Genomic DNA, 15977 nt, shown 5'->3' on the forward strand with positions numbered 1-15977 from the left:
GCAATATTTTCGTCCGTGGATTTGTATTGAAGGGAAATGGTCACCTATGATTCCCACACATCTCAATTAGTTAAGTGGCCTCATGGCACTCTTTCTGCCACTTAATTAAGTCCCTCTGCATTCGTATGGAGCAACCGGCGGTGCGCCCCAGCTGGTTACAGTCACTTATGCGTGTTTTCTCCAGCAGCCTTTACTTCTCTTTCCGGTATGTCTTTCCCATGCCTGTTTTGGCCACCACGCCAATACAAACAATGCCGCCAATGCGTGCCAAACAATGTGCTCATCATTTACCACAATGAGCTCTCATATCCCACCAAATACCACTATTTCTTTCTGCATTTTGGGCAGTACATGAGGACTACAGGCCTGACTCTATTGACGTATCAACGCATGAAGGCCCGGCTCTGCTTTCTGCACACGTGGCCCCCACAACAAATCAACGAGGTGGGAAACACTATAACCCTCCTTGTTACTGCTAGTACTCACTACACCTTATCTATGCCTCTGTTTCCCATGCCCCCCAGTCGCAATTCTCTGGGTGGGGTTTCAAGACGATGCGTTGTTCATGTTGGTGGCAGGGGCAAAGCCAAAACATTGCGTGCTGGAGCCATTTGTGAATGTCAACAGGACGCCCATGAAATTCACTCTGCTCTCCTCAAAAGTATGGCTCATTTATACTTCCATTCTGTTTCCACTGACAGTCTTTCAGAACTTCCTTTGGTGGAGTGTGAGCGTCTGCTAAGCGCAGAGAGTGGTGGACCAAGCACGTCATTGCAAGTACCATCGGACAATTTCGACCTCACTGACTTCTCCGCCTATTTCATGGATGTAGACTCTATGGTCCCCTCCTCCTGGTGAGGAAGGGTTCTCAGTAAGTCATGCTGGAGATGAAATTTCGCTCTACTGGGAGCTTGAGACTATTACAATGGCAAAGACACGGTATTCCTCCATTTATTTTCTGCGCACAATCTCCTCTTACTGAATAGATGAATAGACAACTTGACACCCACGATCGCAGTGGACAGATTGCACGCCTTGTAGTGGAGTGGGCCTCACAATATGATGATCTCACCAATGCTTTTCTGACGTACAAGCAAAACCTGCACACTCTCTGACAACAAGACAGAGAATTTTTCAATTGAAGTTGTTGATCTTTTTGGTGTGCTGTCTATTCCAGTAATGTTTGCATATCTAACATTCACTTAGAGCGCTGTGTCCAAACTTTCAGATCCCTTTCCCCATTCATCAACGTGTCCTTACTTCATAATGGTTGCATAGGCAGCTCACCTACTCGCCCGACAGTTGCGATTACCATCTGTACCCTTGACATGTTCCGACAAAGTCATCGGGTATGCCCAAGGTTTAGCATCCACCCTGCTGCAAAGATGCTTTGTTTCATGCATAACGTGAGTCTTTTGTCATCCTCTTGTACATATTCTTAGATTGCCCTAGCTTTGTTATTGTCGGCACCTAGCCAAACAGATGCGCACTGCGTTCAACGTATATCTCGAAATACATCGTCGCATCAATAGCCGACTCGACAAGTTCCTTGGACATGACACAGAGAACTGGCGCATGCTGATTTCTTGTCCAGCTTGCCAATACAAGCTGGTCAATGAGCCGACTCTGGACTTCTTGATTCTGTGCGCATGTGATGGGAACAACTCAGCCAAACTGGTTGATCCCACAGTATGTAGTGGTGAGGAACATCTTGACCCTCGCTCAGGGCTATCATCCATCTGGCTCACAGAGTCGTACATTGACCAATTTAAGGATGAAGTCTGATCTGCGTGGGCACGTCAAGCTAGGCAACCTGCTCGGCAGCAACCTAGTGACCCTGACGATCCGTGGATAGACGAACTGGACTCGAACGATTCTGCAGAGCCACCCACCATATGCATTGACCGCTGGCGTAATGCAGCGCCTGAATCACGCAAAAAGATGTTTGCTATATTCAAGAAGTCAGGGATTTCTGTCACAGTATGCCGGCATGGGTTTCTCCTTACAATTTGCGATATGGTCCGAAGCGGTGAATTGTATTTCAGTTCCACCTATCTAATGTTTGATATGCAGGCTAACACATTGACAGGATGAAATACCCGATTGCTAGTGTGAAGAAGCTCATGGATGTCTTTGGCAGCAATATTCTTTACAGGTATGATATCAAATGCACCTTCAAAAAGATTATACAACGGAGTTCGCTTGCTGATGATGCAAAATGCTTAAACCTGCAGGGTGTTGTGCCCGCCTTCCATGGAGATGCCCACAACCGACTTTGCCAAGTTGAGCATAATTCGAAGTATAAAGTCGGTGTGGGGAAGGAGGATTTTGAGACCTGTGAATGGGTCTTCTCTGAATCTAATGCACTTGCAGCCAAAATTCACAACACCACCGATTTTCACCATCACCAAGTGCTTGACAAACATTTCTCCTTTGCTGATTTGGACAAATTTGGAGCCCTATGTATGTCACATCATTTTTTGTGGACTCCATGCTAACCCCAAATGTAGCTGACTTCATCTATAATAATTACGTCCAAGCGCTGACAATCATCTCTATGACAAACATATTCCTCGCCAACTTCCATGCATCAAATGCCACCATCAAGCCCAACTTCGAAGATGATCTTAAGGATGAGCACCAAGTTTTACAACGCCTCGCTCGCAAGAAGGAAGAATCCACTGTGGAAGTTGACTATGTAAGAGCATTGAATGAGTATGATGAGGCCCAGTAAGTTTTTTTGTTCAGCTGTGGACAGATCACGTCAATACTATGTGTTAAGACCATAGCTCAAGGGTAGACAGATCTGAAGGGCTTGGCCTCAGCTCATGCGCTGTGCCCCTTACCCGAGTACGTGCCCTTAATTTCAGAATGAAGTCTGGATGGAATCTGACGAAGTGCGAAGGACTTCCAGAGGCTGGCTACTCTAGTAGAGTGCTAGAGGACTTCCAGATGAGTGCAAGAAACTTCCAGAGGAGTATAGGAAACTCTGGAGGAGTTTCATCCACTGTATTAGATCCGAAGGTAAGACTTCCCAAGGTAAGTTCCCTAGATAGAAACACAGGGGATAGACTGCAAGGGACAGAGTCCAAAGCAGGATAGGGTAGGAGGAGTGGTCTGAAGGACACGTCATCCGAAGGTTATGATGTCCGAAGGTTATGATGTCCGAAGGTTTACAAGGACCGGAGGAGCGGACAGGATTAGGACAGGAGGGGAAAGGCTACTACAGACAAGGTCCGGAGTAGAAACAAACAGAGGTAGACTACACTATGGTAGAGTAGGATAGATGGGGTTTAGATAGAAGTAGACAGGAGTCTTGGAAAGACAGGAAGTGCTGGAAAGGCAAAACTCCGGCTTAGGGAATCAATCCCTAAGCATGGATGTAGACAGAAGGATAAATACAGAGAACCGGAAAGTCGGCCTAGGGAATCCTTCCCTAGGCCTAAGAAAAGGTCAGACTGAGATGGATCAAAGTCCGAGACAAGAATGAGTGAAGTCTAAGATGATATTCGAACTAAGGAAACTTTACAGGAGTTGTACAGAGGTTTATATACTGGAAGGGATCTGAGAGGATCAGTAAGCTGAACACAAATGCTATGCATGAGCATGTGGAAATATATTGGTAAGTATGAACGGAACATAAGTAAATGAACTCGGAGATGAACAGAGTACAAGGATCAATAAGCAAGACGGAAACACAGATAACCAAAGTCCGGAGTCAAGGGGATTACCATAAGGAGATAGACGCTGATTTAAGGTTTGAGCTTCGGATATGAGTATAGGTCGGATCTGGAGGTCTAGAGATATCGGATGAAGTGTCTGGATATCGGATGAGCGGATCTGGAGATCTAGGTGAAGATGAGACTAGGATATGGATCATGGATATAGACCGATAGTCAAGGGAAGGTAGAGTCCGAGATGGAATGAGCTCAAATATGATAGGACTAAGGGTGGATGAAGCAGGCTTAGCTGCAGAGGTCCAAAGGTATGGATATATGGATGTATGAAGGTGTATGAATCTGAACTGATAGTGGACTGGAGGACTGAAGGCATGGATAAGGGTATGGAGGTCCGGATATGCATCCGGAAGGCATGGGAACATCATCGGACAAAGGTCCGGAATACGGGATATGACACTATGACTATGTAAGGCGTTCATATGAATCTGCACGTGTGGCATTCAGCGAGCTCGATGTATGCCTCAATTATTCTACAAAAGAATCTGGCGACATATGCTGCTGTCATGCGAATGCTACTAACAAATGTGATTAGAAACTGGAGATTGTCACGCATTACAAACATCAAATGGAACTGGACTTGAGATGGGGTCCAGACCACCCCGAACGGATGAAGGCACAGTCATGCATTACCAATCGGCTCTTCCTCAAGGCTGTAGATGATGTTGAACACCTTGTCGTCATGCGTCTGCTTGAGTTGACTAAGCTACAAATGAGTGGTCTAGGTAAGGCTTTACACTATAATTTCGCATTTTTAACACTTATCTTTGTAGGTTACAAGCTTCGCACTCAAATCTCCAAGGCACTCAAGAGTCGTGCGAATGCAATTCAAAACGCCCTTACTCGATACAAAATATGGCGCTCTCCTAAGCCCTCCCTGCCCCCCATTACAATGGGACCAGATTGTAGAGTATTCTTTCCTTGCCGAATTTGACTTGTTATGGGAAACAGATGGGGAGATCCAGTCGAAGAGTTGGGCCAACCCATCTTACTGACACGCATCCACACAATATTTTGAGCACCAATGTGCTAATGAAGAGATTTGTTGGCTGGACGTCGAGCTTGGACATTTACTCATGAAGATGCGAGATGATGCCATTGATTACCCCCATGCCATCACACAACTTCAGTCCAGTGACCCACCCCTTGCAGCTGAACTCCAGCATCACTGGACACAGCTTTGGTCCATCAATGCACGTCACATTTGGTGCATCCAGCAGATCATGCAGCTTCCTGGTTACAGTGGGCTAAAGAACCCTGGCAGTCGTGTAGGTCGGATTGATGTTGCATGTGCCTCTCCCTACAAAGCTGTGCCACATGAACAGGATAGAGAGGAGGGAGATGGAGATGATGTAGAGCTTGGGCAACAGCTGGAAGACGTACAAGCTTACATTGAGGGACTTGATCATCACCGTGTAGACTCAGAATCTGCAGAATAGTCATACTGTTGTCATGTAATAGCTATAGATCATCATATCATATCAATGCCTTTGCCTTCAATGCTAGATTGTGAAAGTATAACACCCTGAGACTTTTGCAGATTGTTTGGCCATGAAAATGAAATATGCGCTGCACACCTTTGAATTTAGTGATTGAATTTAGTGATTCAGACAGTACACTAATATCTGTGAATTGATGATTGATTTACAACTGAGGGTTTATGACGGATGCAGGTATATCAATCAGTACTTAATAGAGTGAGCTACTACTGTTCTGAGTTGTTATATATCATGTGCAACTCAGTAAGTCATTTGCGTTATCTATTGTTGCAGTGAGCTTGAATTGTAGCGTGTTCATGACGACATCCACACTGCCAGATCTTACATAAATAAGCGAACACCATTGCCTCATTGCAACCTCCAGGTCATCTCAGTCATTGTCCATCATGTCCTCTAACCTCTTAGACTGGAAGTCCCCTGCATTCAACAGATCTCCTACACTTAGTGGCATTGAAGAGTGCAAGGTTCTACTTCCTTGCCCTGAACATCTCAATTCATTTGCTGGACATGACTGTCGCTGGAACTCTGCGCTCTTATCTTTGGTTACGCACGGATTCCACAGTGATGATGGGCATCTAGAGCAGACAAACAGCTTTCATGCACTGACTAGCCAACACTATCTCACCGGGTATTCTAAAACTCAGCCAGCTACAGAGCAGGACAGGCTAAAGAATTGGCGGGCTTGAGCAACTCACACAAAGCAGATCTTGCACACTATATTTGACCTGGCAAGTGTTGCCTCTCATTCACACCTTTCCTTCTGCTGAACTGCATTTCAGTGCACCACCTTAGATAGGTTGACGGGTGGTTCAACAATTGTCCTGCATCATCCTGGCACTACATCTCCAGGCTTGGATGTCTCTCCTGAAAACCTCAAGGCTGAAGTTTATGTCAATCCCAAAGTGCTCTTGGACCATCACAAGCTTCACTCGGTCATCACTCAAATTTCTCAACTCTTTATCGGTGACTATGTGACACCTTTAGCCCAAGCCTTTGCAGAAAATCGGATTCAGAACAATTGGAACAGCAGCGACTCTCAAATGCCATTGAAAGGCAAGACAACATCGAAAGGCAAAGGACAAGCCAATGTCATGCCTCTTGTTCCCTCACCCATCTCACCATTATCAACACACTTCACTTTTCATGGACATCCTTGAGGCTCTTTAGAAGGTCTCCTGAGTTCAGGCTCCATCTTATCATACATGCCTGTCTATGATGGCAGAATCATGTGGAAGCCAACTCAGATCCGACTAATGCATACTTGGGAGAGTGTCAGCACGAGTAATCTGGTCCCCAAAGAGGAGCCGAGTCGGAGGACTGCCGTACAAGCAGTGAGTGTACGTCAGGTAAATTTTTGTATTTCTTAGTCAAACTATTGTCTAATTGGTTGCTCAGCCAATGGAGAGTGTCAGTACAAGTCATTTTGTCTGCAAAGAGGATCTGAGTTGAAGGACTGCCATATCAGCAACAAATGTATGTCAGGTAAATTTTGGTTTTTCTCAGTCGAACTATTGTCTAATTGATCCCTCAGCCAATGACCCTTACCGTTCTCGACCAGCCCTCAAGTGGTGACCAGGGTAAGAGACGTCACCCTCCGTCAAACAGCGACGATAGACATTACCCTCCTGCAACTCCTATGAAGGGCAAAAGTGCATCCTTTGGATGGTCTCCACCCACACCCATCACACTCATGTTGATCACTGCTAGGTCCCCCTCTGAATCACGGCAATATAAAGTGCCAACACTTCTTCCTTTTGGGACTGAAACGGAGGCAGTCCTAGAAGAGCTAGGCTACCCGGATCATTTTCATCGGGTCTGCATATCAATCAGCAAAGATTTCCTTCCGAAGTGGTGGATTATGAAATTGCAGGAGCTTGCTGAGTTTTCGGAGGAGCACGCAGAGACCATCGGGAATGCTATGTTGACTGATTCTCAGGTGTCGCTCTCATAATACTTTTTGTACCGTCTTTTTTTTAAATCTGACCTTGTATGATTCATTTATAATGCCATTCAACCTCTCAGCCTGTCACCTTGTTCACCGTCAGAATTACTGTGATGGTGCTCCCAGTAACTGCTCACTCACACAATCCTCGCCAGTTGGTTCCTCGGGTGCATGCCCCATATATCAAAGTATTGAATGAAGTGCATCAGCAACTGACAGAGCGGCAACAGGCTAAGCGCCTCAATGAGGACCAAGAAATCCGGGCTGTTCTAAATTACATTCATGCGAAGGCCACAGAGTTGGTGTTGAAGTTCAAACAACCTTGACACTGCTACCTTGAGCAGTTGTCACTCGGTTCCATTATCCACCGCTGCAAATGCAACAAGACAAGTGCCTGGCATGCTTATATGCACAAATGGAGTACCACTGCCTTACCGCTGAGGAGAAGGAACAGCTTATAATTGACTTTGATAAAGTCAAGAAGAGCTCTCAGGATCATCCTCCAAATATCACCGCTAAATCATGTGCTGCTGAATGTTCCCGGAGTTTCCAGTTCGTGAGAGAAGAGGTGTGTACTTGCCATGTTACATTTGCTTGTGCATTTGACTAATACTTCATGAAGCTCAAAGCTCTCAAGGAATGTGTTAGCGCTAAAGCCTTCATCATTATGATTCGTGGTGTTTCCGACTTCACCATGGTGCCGAAGGAGTTCTTCACAAGCCCCATGGCTGAACACTTTGTTCGTCTATATCTACATAAGGACATCGTGCAAATGGCAACCAACTTCGAGAGCACTATACTGGCCAATGGCCTCATTATGAGTTAGTACCTAACCTTTTTCTCCCATATGCATGGCTCAATTTTATTGTAATCCAGACACAGGTGCTAATCATCAACAGTGTGTTGCTAATGTGAAGACTGCCATTCAAAATGGTCTTTGTACATCACTTTGTAAGCCCCGCTTTTTTGTGTTTTAAATTATCCGCTGATTCACTGCAGGTGAAGTGATGAATAATCCAGCGGCAGTAATGTAATTCAAATGCTATAATGATCTTGTCCAGTGCTACCACATTAAGCTCATAGGGTGGAACCACCCCTACTGGGCCAATCCCTCTGACCTGAAAGATAGTATCGAGAGCCTCGAGAACGTGGTCCTTGCAATTCAGGCCAATACCTGTAAGTTTGTAACAATAACACCACAGGAAGCCAAAGAGCGGATGCATCATATCAAGGATGGAGAGACTCTCACTCCTGATCTTGAGCCCTCTCTCACTCCTGACCTGGAGCCCTCGATGCCACCCAACTTGCCCGCTCCCAATTCGACACAGCCGGCCAACATTTGTGTGGCTTTGTCAGAGCCTTATGTGTGCCCCTCCTCATTCACAGATGAAATGGTGGATCCTGCTCTTTGTGTGCTTGATCACGGTAAATATTTATAATCTACTCTGGGATAAACACTTGATGTTGTCTTTCAGCTGCTTCTGACAATGGACCTCCCATGGTACAGTTTCCTCCCACTTTACCCATGCCTACTCCTCTTCCAATAGCTGGTGAAGCACATGTTCTTGTCGCAGCGACCAACCATGGTAAGAGGGCCACAGATGTGTCTACCGGCACTTCGCGTTCGAAACGTGCTCGGAAACTCATGGAGAAAGGCCAATCTGAACTGGAGTCAAGGACCCATGCACGGTGTGGGCCAACAAAGAAGGGGACTCAGCGTTCAAAAAAGAGTAATACGCATGTTGAATCTGACCACGAAAACATGTAGAATAGCTTGGCAATATCCTACATTTCATTTGCTCATCCTGTCTGAAGTAGTACAAGCTCACTGTCTATGTATCATGCCTCAATACTTAGCCCAATAACCCTCAGAATCTTCACAGTCCCTCACACCTAAGGCTGAAGTACTTGTGCAGTCATTGTACTGGCAAATTAATGAGTCGAAGACCGCAGTAATGTTGAACATGTTCCCACAGAGTTGGTTGATCTGTTGCAGGGGCCACGTGTGCAGAAAGAAGTGCCAGGCTTGGTCCATCAAAGTGCTGAGGTACTTGTGCTGTCATTGCACCACCAGATAAAGAGTTGAAGACTGTGGGAGTGTTGAATGTCGTGAGGGCCACATGTGCGGAAAGCAGAGCTGGCTTTCATGCATTGATATGTCAATAGAGTCTGGCCTGTAGTCCTCGTGTACTGCCCAAAATGCAGAAAGAAATAGTGGTATTTGGCGGGATATGAGAGCTCATCATTTACCACGATGAGCATATTGTTTGGCATGCATTGGCGGCATTGTTTGTATTGGTGTGGTGGCCAAAACGGGCATGGGAAAGACATACCGGAAAGAGAAGTAAAGGCTGCTGGAGAAAACACGCATAAGTGACTGAAACCAGCTGGGGCACACTGCCAGTGCTTCATATGAATGCAGAGGGACTTAATAAAGTGGCAGAAAGAGTGCCATAAGGCCACTTAACTAATTGAGATGTGTGAGAATCATAGGTGTCCTTTGATGGGTGAGCACTTTGTCCTGGGCAGCCAGAATTTGGTCACTGGGAGGCCATTGTGGTCTGTTGTCTTTGACACTCCTGTTCTCGTAATGTGCTTCTGTCTGTCGAAATCTTTGATTGCGCTCACGGTAAACTCTCCTAGTCTCGCTATGGCATAGAATGTCATTGTTGGACATGTGAAGACGGCTGCGTCCAAAGGGGTATTGAGATCTAAGTGATCTTGTATCTTGCATAGAAATGCTGGTGTGAATGGTAACCTTTTTGGGCGTTTGGAAGATTCTGGGGCTGATGCCGTTGTGCCATCTAGGATGGCCTTGAGTTCATTTGGTGGGATTAACCATGCTCTCCCATGCAACAGATGCCATGCCTTCAGTCCGGCTGTGTAGTTTGCCAAGGATGATCCTGAATAGGATCCCGCGCAGCTGCACAGGAAATTGAGGAGGAGACTGCATGCTACTGGGCAGTGTTTGTCTTCTGTGATGTTGTTTGTGTCACAGAAGATGTGAAAAACAAGTGAGCTCACTCTGTATGTCTCTTTTGTCGACTGCGCCCAAGATGATCCTATGACATCTAGGATACATTCTAGTTGACTATCTGAAATTTTGTGATTAGGGGATTGATCTAATGTCATTACTGATAGAGATTGTTTAGTGCTACTTCCTGCCGGTACCCATAGTCTCAACTGGTCCCTCGCAAGACAGTGTGGATGCAGGGTTGATGGTCTGGGTGTCAAGTTTGGCTTGTAGCTCTGTAGGATCAATGAGGATGCTTTGTTAGAGATTGGTAGGGGGGGCATTGAAGTGATTGCTCTTCTCCTCAGTCCTTGCGGAGTGCTCTACTGATAAAAACTTCCTCTTCCTCTCTACTAGCTCTAGCTTGCTCACTTGCCTGCTGCTTGATGAGCTGGCAATTGATGACCTTGGCTGCTGGAGTGGAGTAACTCCCATTTCAGCAGCAGATAGTGGTTCTGTGGCATTGATGAGGAAAGGTTTTAAGCTCTGTTGGAATGCTAACTGGGGGGAGAATAAGGCTTGTTGGTCCATATATTCCTCTATAAGGTTCATCTGCTGGATTGGAGGCGCTCAGGATGTATGATGTGATAACGTTGAAAGTGTAGGGAAGATGATGAATGAAGTCGTTGATTCTTCTGAACACTCCATTAACCTCGCTGTTCCTATGCTTGTGCTTCCACCAGCCTTCAACCACTCCTGTGTTGTCTCCATGGACGATGACATGTCCAGTATCATTAAGGAGCACTGCGAGTGTGTAGGTGAGTAGCTCGAAGCCAACTGCTTCCACCCATCTGATATCTTGTTTTCCATTTAGCGTTTTCCAGCTGGGTATCAGCCTCCACGCTCTCCAATGGTTTCCAATTGCAATACCAATACCTATCCCAGAGCTGGCATCCGAGAAGGCTAAAGGGTTTTTCAGTTTGGGAGCTGGGTAAATGTTTTGTGCAACTCCTCCGTTCTGCAAGAGGTCTGACCACCAGTTTAAGTCATTTTCTACCTTATCTCCTGCTCTATGGGGAAGGAATGGCTTCTCTCCACAGTGGGAAAGCATAGCCTCAAGGCTTGTTAGGTATGTTCTACCTCTGGGCACTGCCTCGCAAGCATGCATTAACTTCCCATACAACTCTTGTACATCCTGCAGTATGTGAGCATGCTGTTTGCGCCACTTGTGTATAGCTGCTAGGTATTTACAGTGGCTCAAAAAACTGTCCGCATGTTTTGACATTTTTCACTATCTATGATATTGTGTGAGAATGAACAAATTCCTCAAGGACATACTTATACCACATTGTAGTATGGCTTCAGGGCTTTTATTTGAGCCCTACACCGTGGGAATCGGCGGAGATATGGTGGAGATATAAGGCTTATAAAATGATGACTCATGTGGACAGTTTTTTGAGTGTATATTAAAACTATATAAATCATTATTTATGACACCATAAAAATCATGCCACTATTATATAAATTATAAAGTGGTGTCATTATGTTATTTTATGACTATATCTAACTATATAAACCAGAATATCTCATGTATCATAGTCATAATCACCATGAAAGCCATCTCCTCTGCTCAAAGAGATAATATCCTCTCTCTGTCTTATGCTGGCCTCTCTGCTCGCCAAATTTCCTCTAGAACTGGAATATGCAAGTCCACTGTGGCCAAGTTCATCAAAGAAAGCCACCCAGACAAGGAAAACTCTTGTGGAGGACGTCCATCCAAGCTTACCTCTACTGACAAAAGGGCTATTATCCAACATATCACTACAGGAAAGGCTGATAATGCTGTCCAAGCCACCCATTATATCAATTCCACCATCACTACCCCTGTCTCTTCACAAACTGTGAGGAATGTTCTCAAGGCAGCTCATCTCAAGGCAGTAACAAAGAAGAAAAAGCCTCTTCTCTCCATCAAACATAGGCAGAGAAGACTAGCCTTTGCCTTAGCTCATCAACACTGGACTGTAGAGGACTGGAAGCATGTTATATGGTCAGATGAGACCAAAATCAATAGGATTGGGTCAGATGGGAAGGTGTATGTATGGAAAAAGAAGGGAGATGGCCTAACAGACAGAGAGGTTAATGGGACTGTCAAGTTTGGAGGAGGTTCTTTAATGGTATGGGGCTGTATGGGATGGAATGGTGTGGGAATGCTTGCTGAGGTTGAGGGGAAGATGAATGCTGAGCAGTATGTGGACATTTTAAATGACCACTTGCTGCCTAGCTTGGCAGAATCAGGGATTGATGAAGAAGATATCATTTTCCAACAGGATAATGATCCCAAGCACACATCCAGAAGAGCTAGGGAATGGTTTGAAGAACATAACATCAATGTTCTTGACTGGCCAGCACAGTCTCCTGATGTCAATGTCATTGAACATCTCTAGGGAACACTCAAGAAAAAGCTTCAAGCCTATGAAAACCCCCCTAAAGGAGTATGGGAGCTTTGGGAGAGAGTAGCAGTGGAATGGGGGAAGATCACAGCTGAGGATTGCCAGAAATTAATTGAGAGTATGCCTAGAAGGATAGAGGCAGTAATTAAAGCCAAGGGAGGTCATACAAAATACTAGAATACCTGGTTATTACTGTAAAATACTTGAGTCAAAAAACTGTCCGCATGAGTCACCATTTTGTGAGCCTTGTATCTCCACCATATCTCCACCGATTCCCACGGTGTAGGGCTCAAATGAAAGCCCTGAAGCCATACTACAATGTGGTATAAGCATGTTTTTGAGGCATTTGTTTGTTCTCACACAATATTATAGATAGTGAAAAATGCCAAAACATACGGACGGTTTTTTGAGCCACTTGCTGGACTTAATGAAACAGTTTTGACCTGAGTGTTCCAGGTGAAACCTGTGTAGATTGTGGACGGTGCAAATGGCTGGTCCTTTAGCGGTCCCCAAATGATGCCCATTTTTCCTGATAGGTCATCAACATCTCGTAAGTTGAACGTAAACAATTTGTTGTGTTCTGATCTCAGCAAGCTGCCCGACAGGTCCTTGATTGGCTTAGAACAGTCTTCATTTGACTCTTCTAGCTTTCCTGTCTCTGGGCATCGTTCTCCGAACCAGATACATCCACCTGATTGGCGCATGTCAGCTTTTGCATAAGTTAGATTCCATGTCTTCCTCCATTCGTTATATTGAGCTAAAAACATGTGTTTGATTCTGATGAACAGATGGTCATCTACCCATTTGTCCAGTGGTCCGATTCCGTTGTTCTGAAACACTTCAGCTCCAGTGTCTGCCATGAGTCCGTAGATTCCAGCAGATGGGGCTGCCTCAAAAGCCATGCAGGTATCTATGCAGAAGTGAGAGTCCGATACTCTTACTACTCCTGCTGGCCACTGTGATGGATGCAAAGGGACTGTTTAGTATGCCTCTGACATGTCTCTTGTTGCTGCTTCTGAACCCGGAGGTAGGTTTGCGATTAGATTGTATATAATCAAAAACTTGCCCCATGTCGTTGGAAAGCTCTGCACATCTATGTAAGAGTTAATCGATGGGTTCGGGTGGATGATGCTAGGGGAGTGCGGGTATGAGAAATTTTGTATGACTCTGAATTTGCCTGGTTTGCCTGGCTTTGGAATGATTGACATGGGAGAGGACTGAAACAGTCCTATTAGTTTTTCTAATGTGTTAGCTAGGAATGGTCCAAGGTATCTTCCTCTGTCTAGTTCCTTTTGAATGATGCTACTGAACTCGATTGAGTACTTGGAAATCAAATCTTTATTCGGGGGAGTCTGTACAACTGAAATTGATGAGAAATCTATTTTGAAACCTAAACAGAGTCCATCTGGTACCTTAATGAAATGCTCTAAGACTCCTGCACTATGAAGTTCATATGCCCATGTGTCAGCTTTGTATGGTGTCAGCAGTGTTTGTTCTCTCAGCTCTAGGGCATTTTTGGGCACCATGCATGGTTGCTCCACAGCCTGAATAGAAATGGTGTGTATTGTGCCTGGGGACGTTGCAGCCTTCCTCTCTTTGCCAACTAGTGCATAACTGCTTCCCATCTTTTGTCCAAAGCCCTTTGCAGATGTGCTCTGAGAAAGTGTTGAACTTCTTATTCCAGGTTTGGGCCATGACACATTCAATTGTGTGGTGCGGAGATTGTGCGAGACACACTGCACAGCAAGGTAATGGGCCTGTGTTTGGAACAGGGCATACTGACCGTACCTTCTTGTTGCTAGCTGAAGCATCTTCCATTGGTGGGAAAGGACACTTCTGCATTGAAGCAGGTTGCTGGGGGTGCATTCCAATATATGCTGCTGCTGCTTGCTGTGAAGCGGTGAATGGATTGATTCCATATATGATAAGTCACAGGGGGGGGGGGGGTTCAACATAGCCACGTTCATCATCAGTGATTGAGATGTAGTGTGCGTATGGGGGCACGTGATGCCCAAATATTTTTGTTGTGTGAAAATAGAGTGCCTGTGTGCATACACGATTGGCAAGAAGGGGGGGGGGTGTTTGCAAAGTGAAAGAATATTGAATTGGTTAAGATAAGTTCCATTCGACTAGGAAGTGATTCTGGAAGACTAACCTGAATGGCTGATCTCATTTCTCTTTCCCACTTCTTGTTGAAGAGCTCTTCTCGTGCTTCGAGTATTAAGTCGTTGTTGAGCTCTTCTAGAGTCCAGGTTTGTGCTGTTCCCAGCATTTGGTGCCATCGGCGACACTGTTGAGACTGATAGAGGAGGGGGGCTTTCTTGAGCTGGTCTGGCGCATGGCGCCATCTGTGCCCTTGTAACGTGTACCAGAACTTGACATGCATGTCAATTCATTCTTTGAGCCAGTCATGCAGTCTCATTGATGCTAACATGTGTGGTGCGGCATTGTTAAACTCTTCCCAAGAGAGGCACTCATCCTTGATGACCAGCACGGCCTTCGGGTCTTTCACTGCTACTGCTGGGATCCATGAATGCAAACTGTCTGCAGAGGGTAACATGACCATAGCGTCTGGTTCCGCTATCAAGCTTGCTGATTTCACATCCTCAAGACCTCTGTTAGTGAAATAGTGTGGTTCACAGTAGTCACCAGCTTTGAGCTTTCTTGTAGTGTATTGGGCCGGTAAAATGGTGGGGTCTGATGGTACTTTTCTGTGCACTAATGGGGCGTACTTTGTCTTGTTCTTCTTTCTGTCGTCTCGGCGCACTGCCTCTTATTCTTCTTTGTGTAAACGCTGAAGTTCTTCAGCCTCTTTGGCTTCCCTGGCTTTCATTTGTTGTATATGTTCTTGTCTGAGGTTCCAACGTTCCTTGTCCCCGTTGTTGGTTAAAGTCCACAATGCTGCTAATGACCAAGCTGCTTGGTCATCTGTGAGTCCTTCATCAACTAGATGTTGACATGCAGCCTGGTGCTCTTCTAAGGTGTAATCAGGCCTAATGGCTAAGTTAGGATCTTCTTGGAACATAATTGAAATAGAATAGTGCAAAAGACGCAGAATGAGTAGCTAAATACTCGAGAGGATGAAAAGCTGCAAGGTGGGCAGGAGCAAGAGGCGCTGCGCCACCTCGCTTAACTTGCACGTAGACTAAACTCTGTGTCAGCCGAGGCACGAGGCTGACTCAGACCACCATTTTTCCATCTGGGGTCCAAGCCAGGCACATCACTGAACCAGTGTGTCCTTTGAGAGTGACGACAAGTTCGCGTGTCTTGGCATCCCAGATTTTGACAGTGCACTGCAGCTGGTAGTAGTCATGACTCAGAATCGGCCCATCATATCCAGCAGTCACAATCATGGTCATGTCTGGCAAGTAGACGGCTGCATACACCTGTTTGTGC

At 45.6% G+C, this 15977-nt stretch overlaps 9 protein-coding genes across 9 annotated transcripts; 6 read left to right on the top strand and 3 right to left on the bottom strand.

Moving 5' to 3' along the window:
• Nucleotides 1-822: 822 nt before the first annotated feature.
• On the top strand, nt 823-2094 carry DFJ58DRAFT_717006 (uncharacterized protein; the record flags this gene model as incomplete). Its single annotated transcript, XM_041384294.1, is given in 6 exon segments — nt 823-840; nt 860-939; nt 995-1087; nt 1229-1406; nt 1453-1779; nt 1825-2094. The coding sequence occupies 6 exon segments, from the start codon at nt 823-825 to the stop codon at nt 2092-2094; spliced, it is 966 nt and encodes a 321-aa protein (XP_041242159.1).
• Nucleotides 2095-4380: 2286 nt separating this feature from the next.
• Nucleotides 4381-4587, top strand: DFJ58DRAFT_618424 (uncharacterized protein; the record flags this gene model as incomplete). Its single annotated transcript, XM_041380997.1, has 2 exons — nt 4381-4462; nt 4511-4587. Coding segments are annotated over 2 exons (159 nt in total), but the record flags the coding sequence as incomplete, so codon positions are not given.
• Nucleotides 4588-4747: 160 nt separating this feature from the next.
• On the top strand, nt 4748-5005 carry DFJ58DRAFT_622012 (uncharacterized protein; the record flags this gene model as incomplete). Its single annotated transcript, XM_041381050.1, has 1 exon — nt 4748-5005. A coding segment is annotated over one exon (258 nt), but the record flags the coding sequence as incomplete, so codon positions are not given.
• Nucleotides 5006-5622: 617 nt separating this feature from the next.
• DFJ58DRAFT_729737 (uncharacterized protein) lies at nt 5623-6393 on the top strand (the record flags this gene model as incomplete). Its single annotated transcript, XM_041385788.1, has 2 exons — nt 5623-5864; nt 6033-6393. 2 exons carry the CDS (start codon nt 5623-5625, stop codon nt 6391-6393), a joined length of 603 nt encoding a protein of 200 aa, XP_041242162.1.
• Nucleotides 6394-6770: 377 nt separating this feature from the next.
• Nucleotides 6771-7187, top strand: DFJ58DRAFT_729738 (uncharacterized protein; the record flags this gene model as incomplete). The annotated part of the gene is made up of 1 exon (XM_041385789.1): nt 6771-7187. The coding sequence occupies one exon, from the start codon at nt 6771-6773 to the stop codon at nt 7185-7187; it is 417 nt and encodes a 138-aa protein (XP_041242163.1).
• Nucleotides 7188-7593: 406 nt separating this feature from the next.
• On the top strand, nt 7594-8946 carry DFJ58DRAFT_729739 (uncharacterized protein; the record flags this gene model as incomplete). Its single annotated transcript, XM_041385790.1, has 6 exons — nt 7594-7746; nt 7801-7999; nt 8055-8129; nt 8178-8203; nt 8240-8603; nt 8654-8946. The coding sequence occupies 6 exons, from the start codon at nt 7594-7596 to the stop codon at nt 8944-8946; spliced, it is 1110 nt and encodes a 369-aa protein (XP_041242164.1).
• A 746-nt stretch (nt 8947-9692) lies between these two features.
• On the bottom strand, nt 9693-10412 carry DFJ58DRAFT_625469 (uncharacterized protein; the record flags this gene model as incomplete). The annotated part of the gene is made up of 1 exon (XM_041381104.1): nt 9693-10412. A coding segment is annotated over one exon (720 nt), but the record flags the coding sequence as incomplete, so codon positions are not given.
• A 3663-nt stretch (nt 10413-14075) lies between these two features.
• DFJ58DRAFT_644141 (uncharacterized protein) lies at nt 14076-14324 on the bottom strand (the record flags this gene model as incomplete). The annotated part of the gene is made up of 1 exon (XM_041381393.1): nt 14076-14324. A coding segment is annotated over one exon (249 nt), but the record flags the coding sequence as incomplete, so codon positions are not given.
• A 649-nt stretch (nt 14325-14973) lies between these two features.
• DFJ58DRAFT_662785 (uncharacterized protein) lies at nt 14974-15606 on the bottom strand (the record flags this gene model as incomplete). The annotated part of the gene is made up of 2 exons (XM_041382323.1): nt 14974-15353; nt 15375-15606. 2 exons carry the CDS (start codon nt 15604-15606, stop codon nt 14974-14976), a joined length of 612 nt encoding a protein of 203 aa, XP_041242167.1.
• Nucleotides 15607-15977: the final 371 nt, after the last annotated feature.

Source organism: Suillus subalutaceus, assembly GCF_016647625.1.
Source record: "Suillus subalutaceus strain FC151 chromosome Unknown DFJ58scaffold_78, whole genome shotgun sequence".
Taxonomy (NCBI): Eukaryota; Fungi; Basidiomycota; class Agaricomycetes; order Boletales; family Suillaceae; genus Suillus; species Suillus subalutaceus.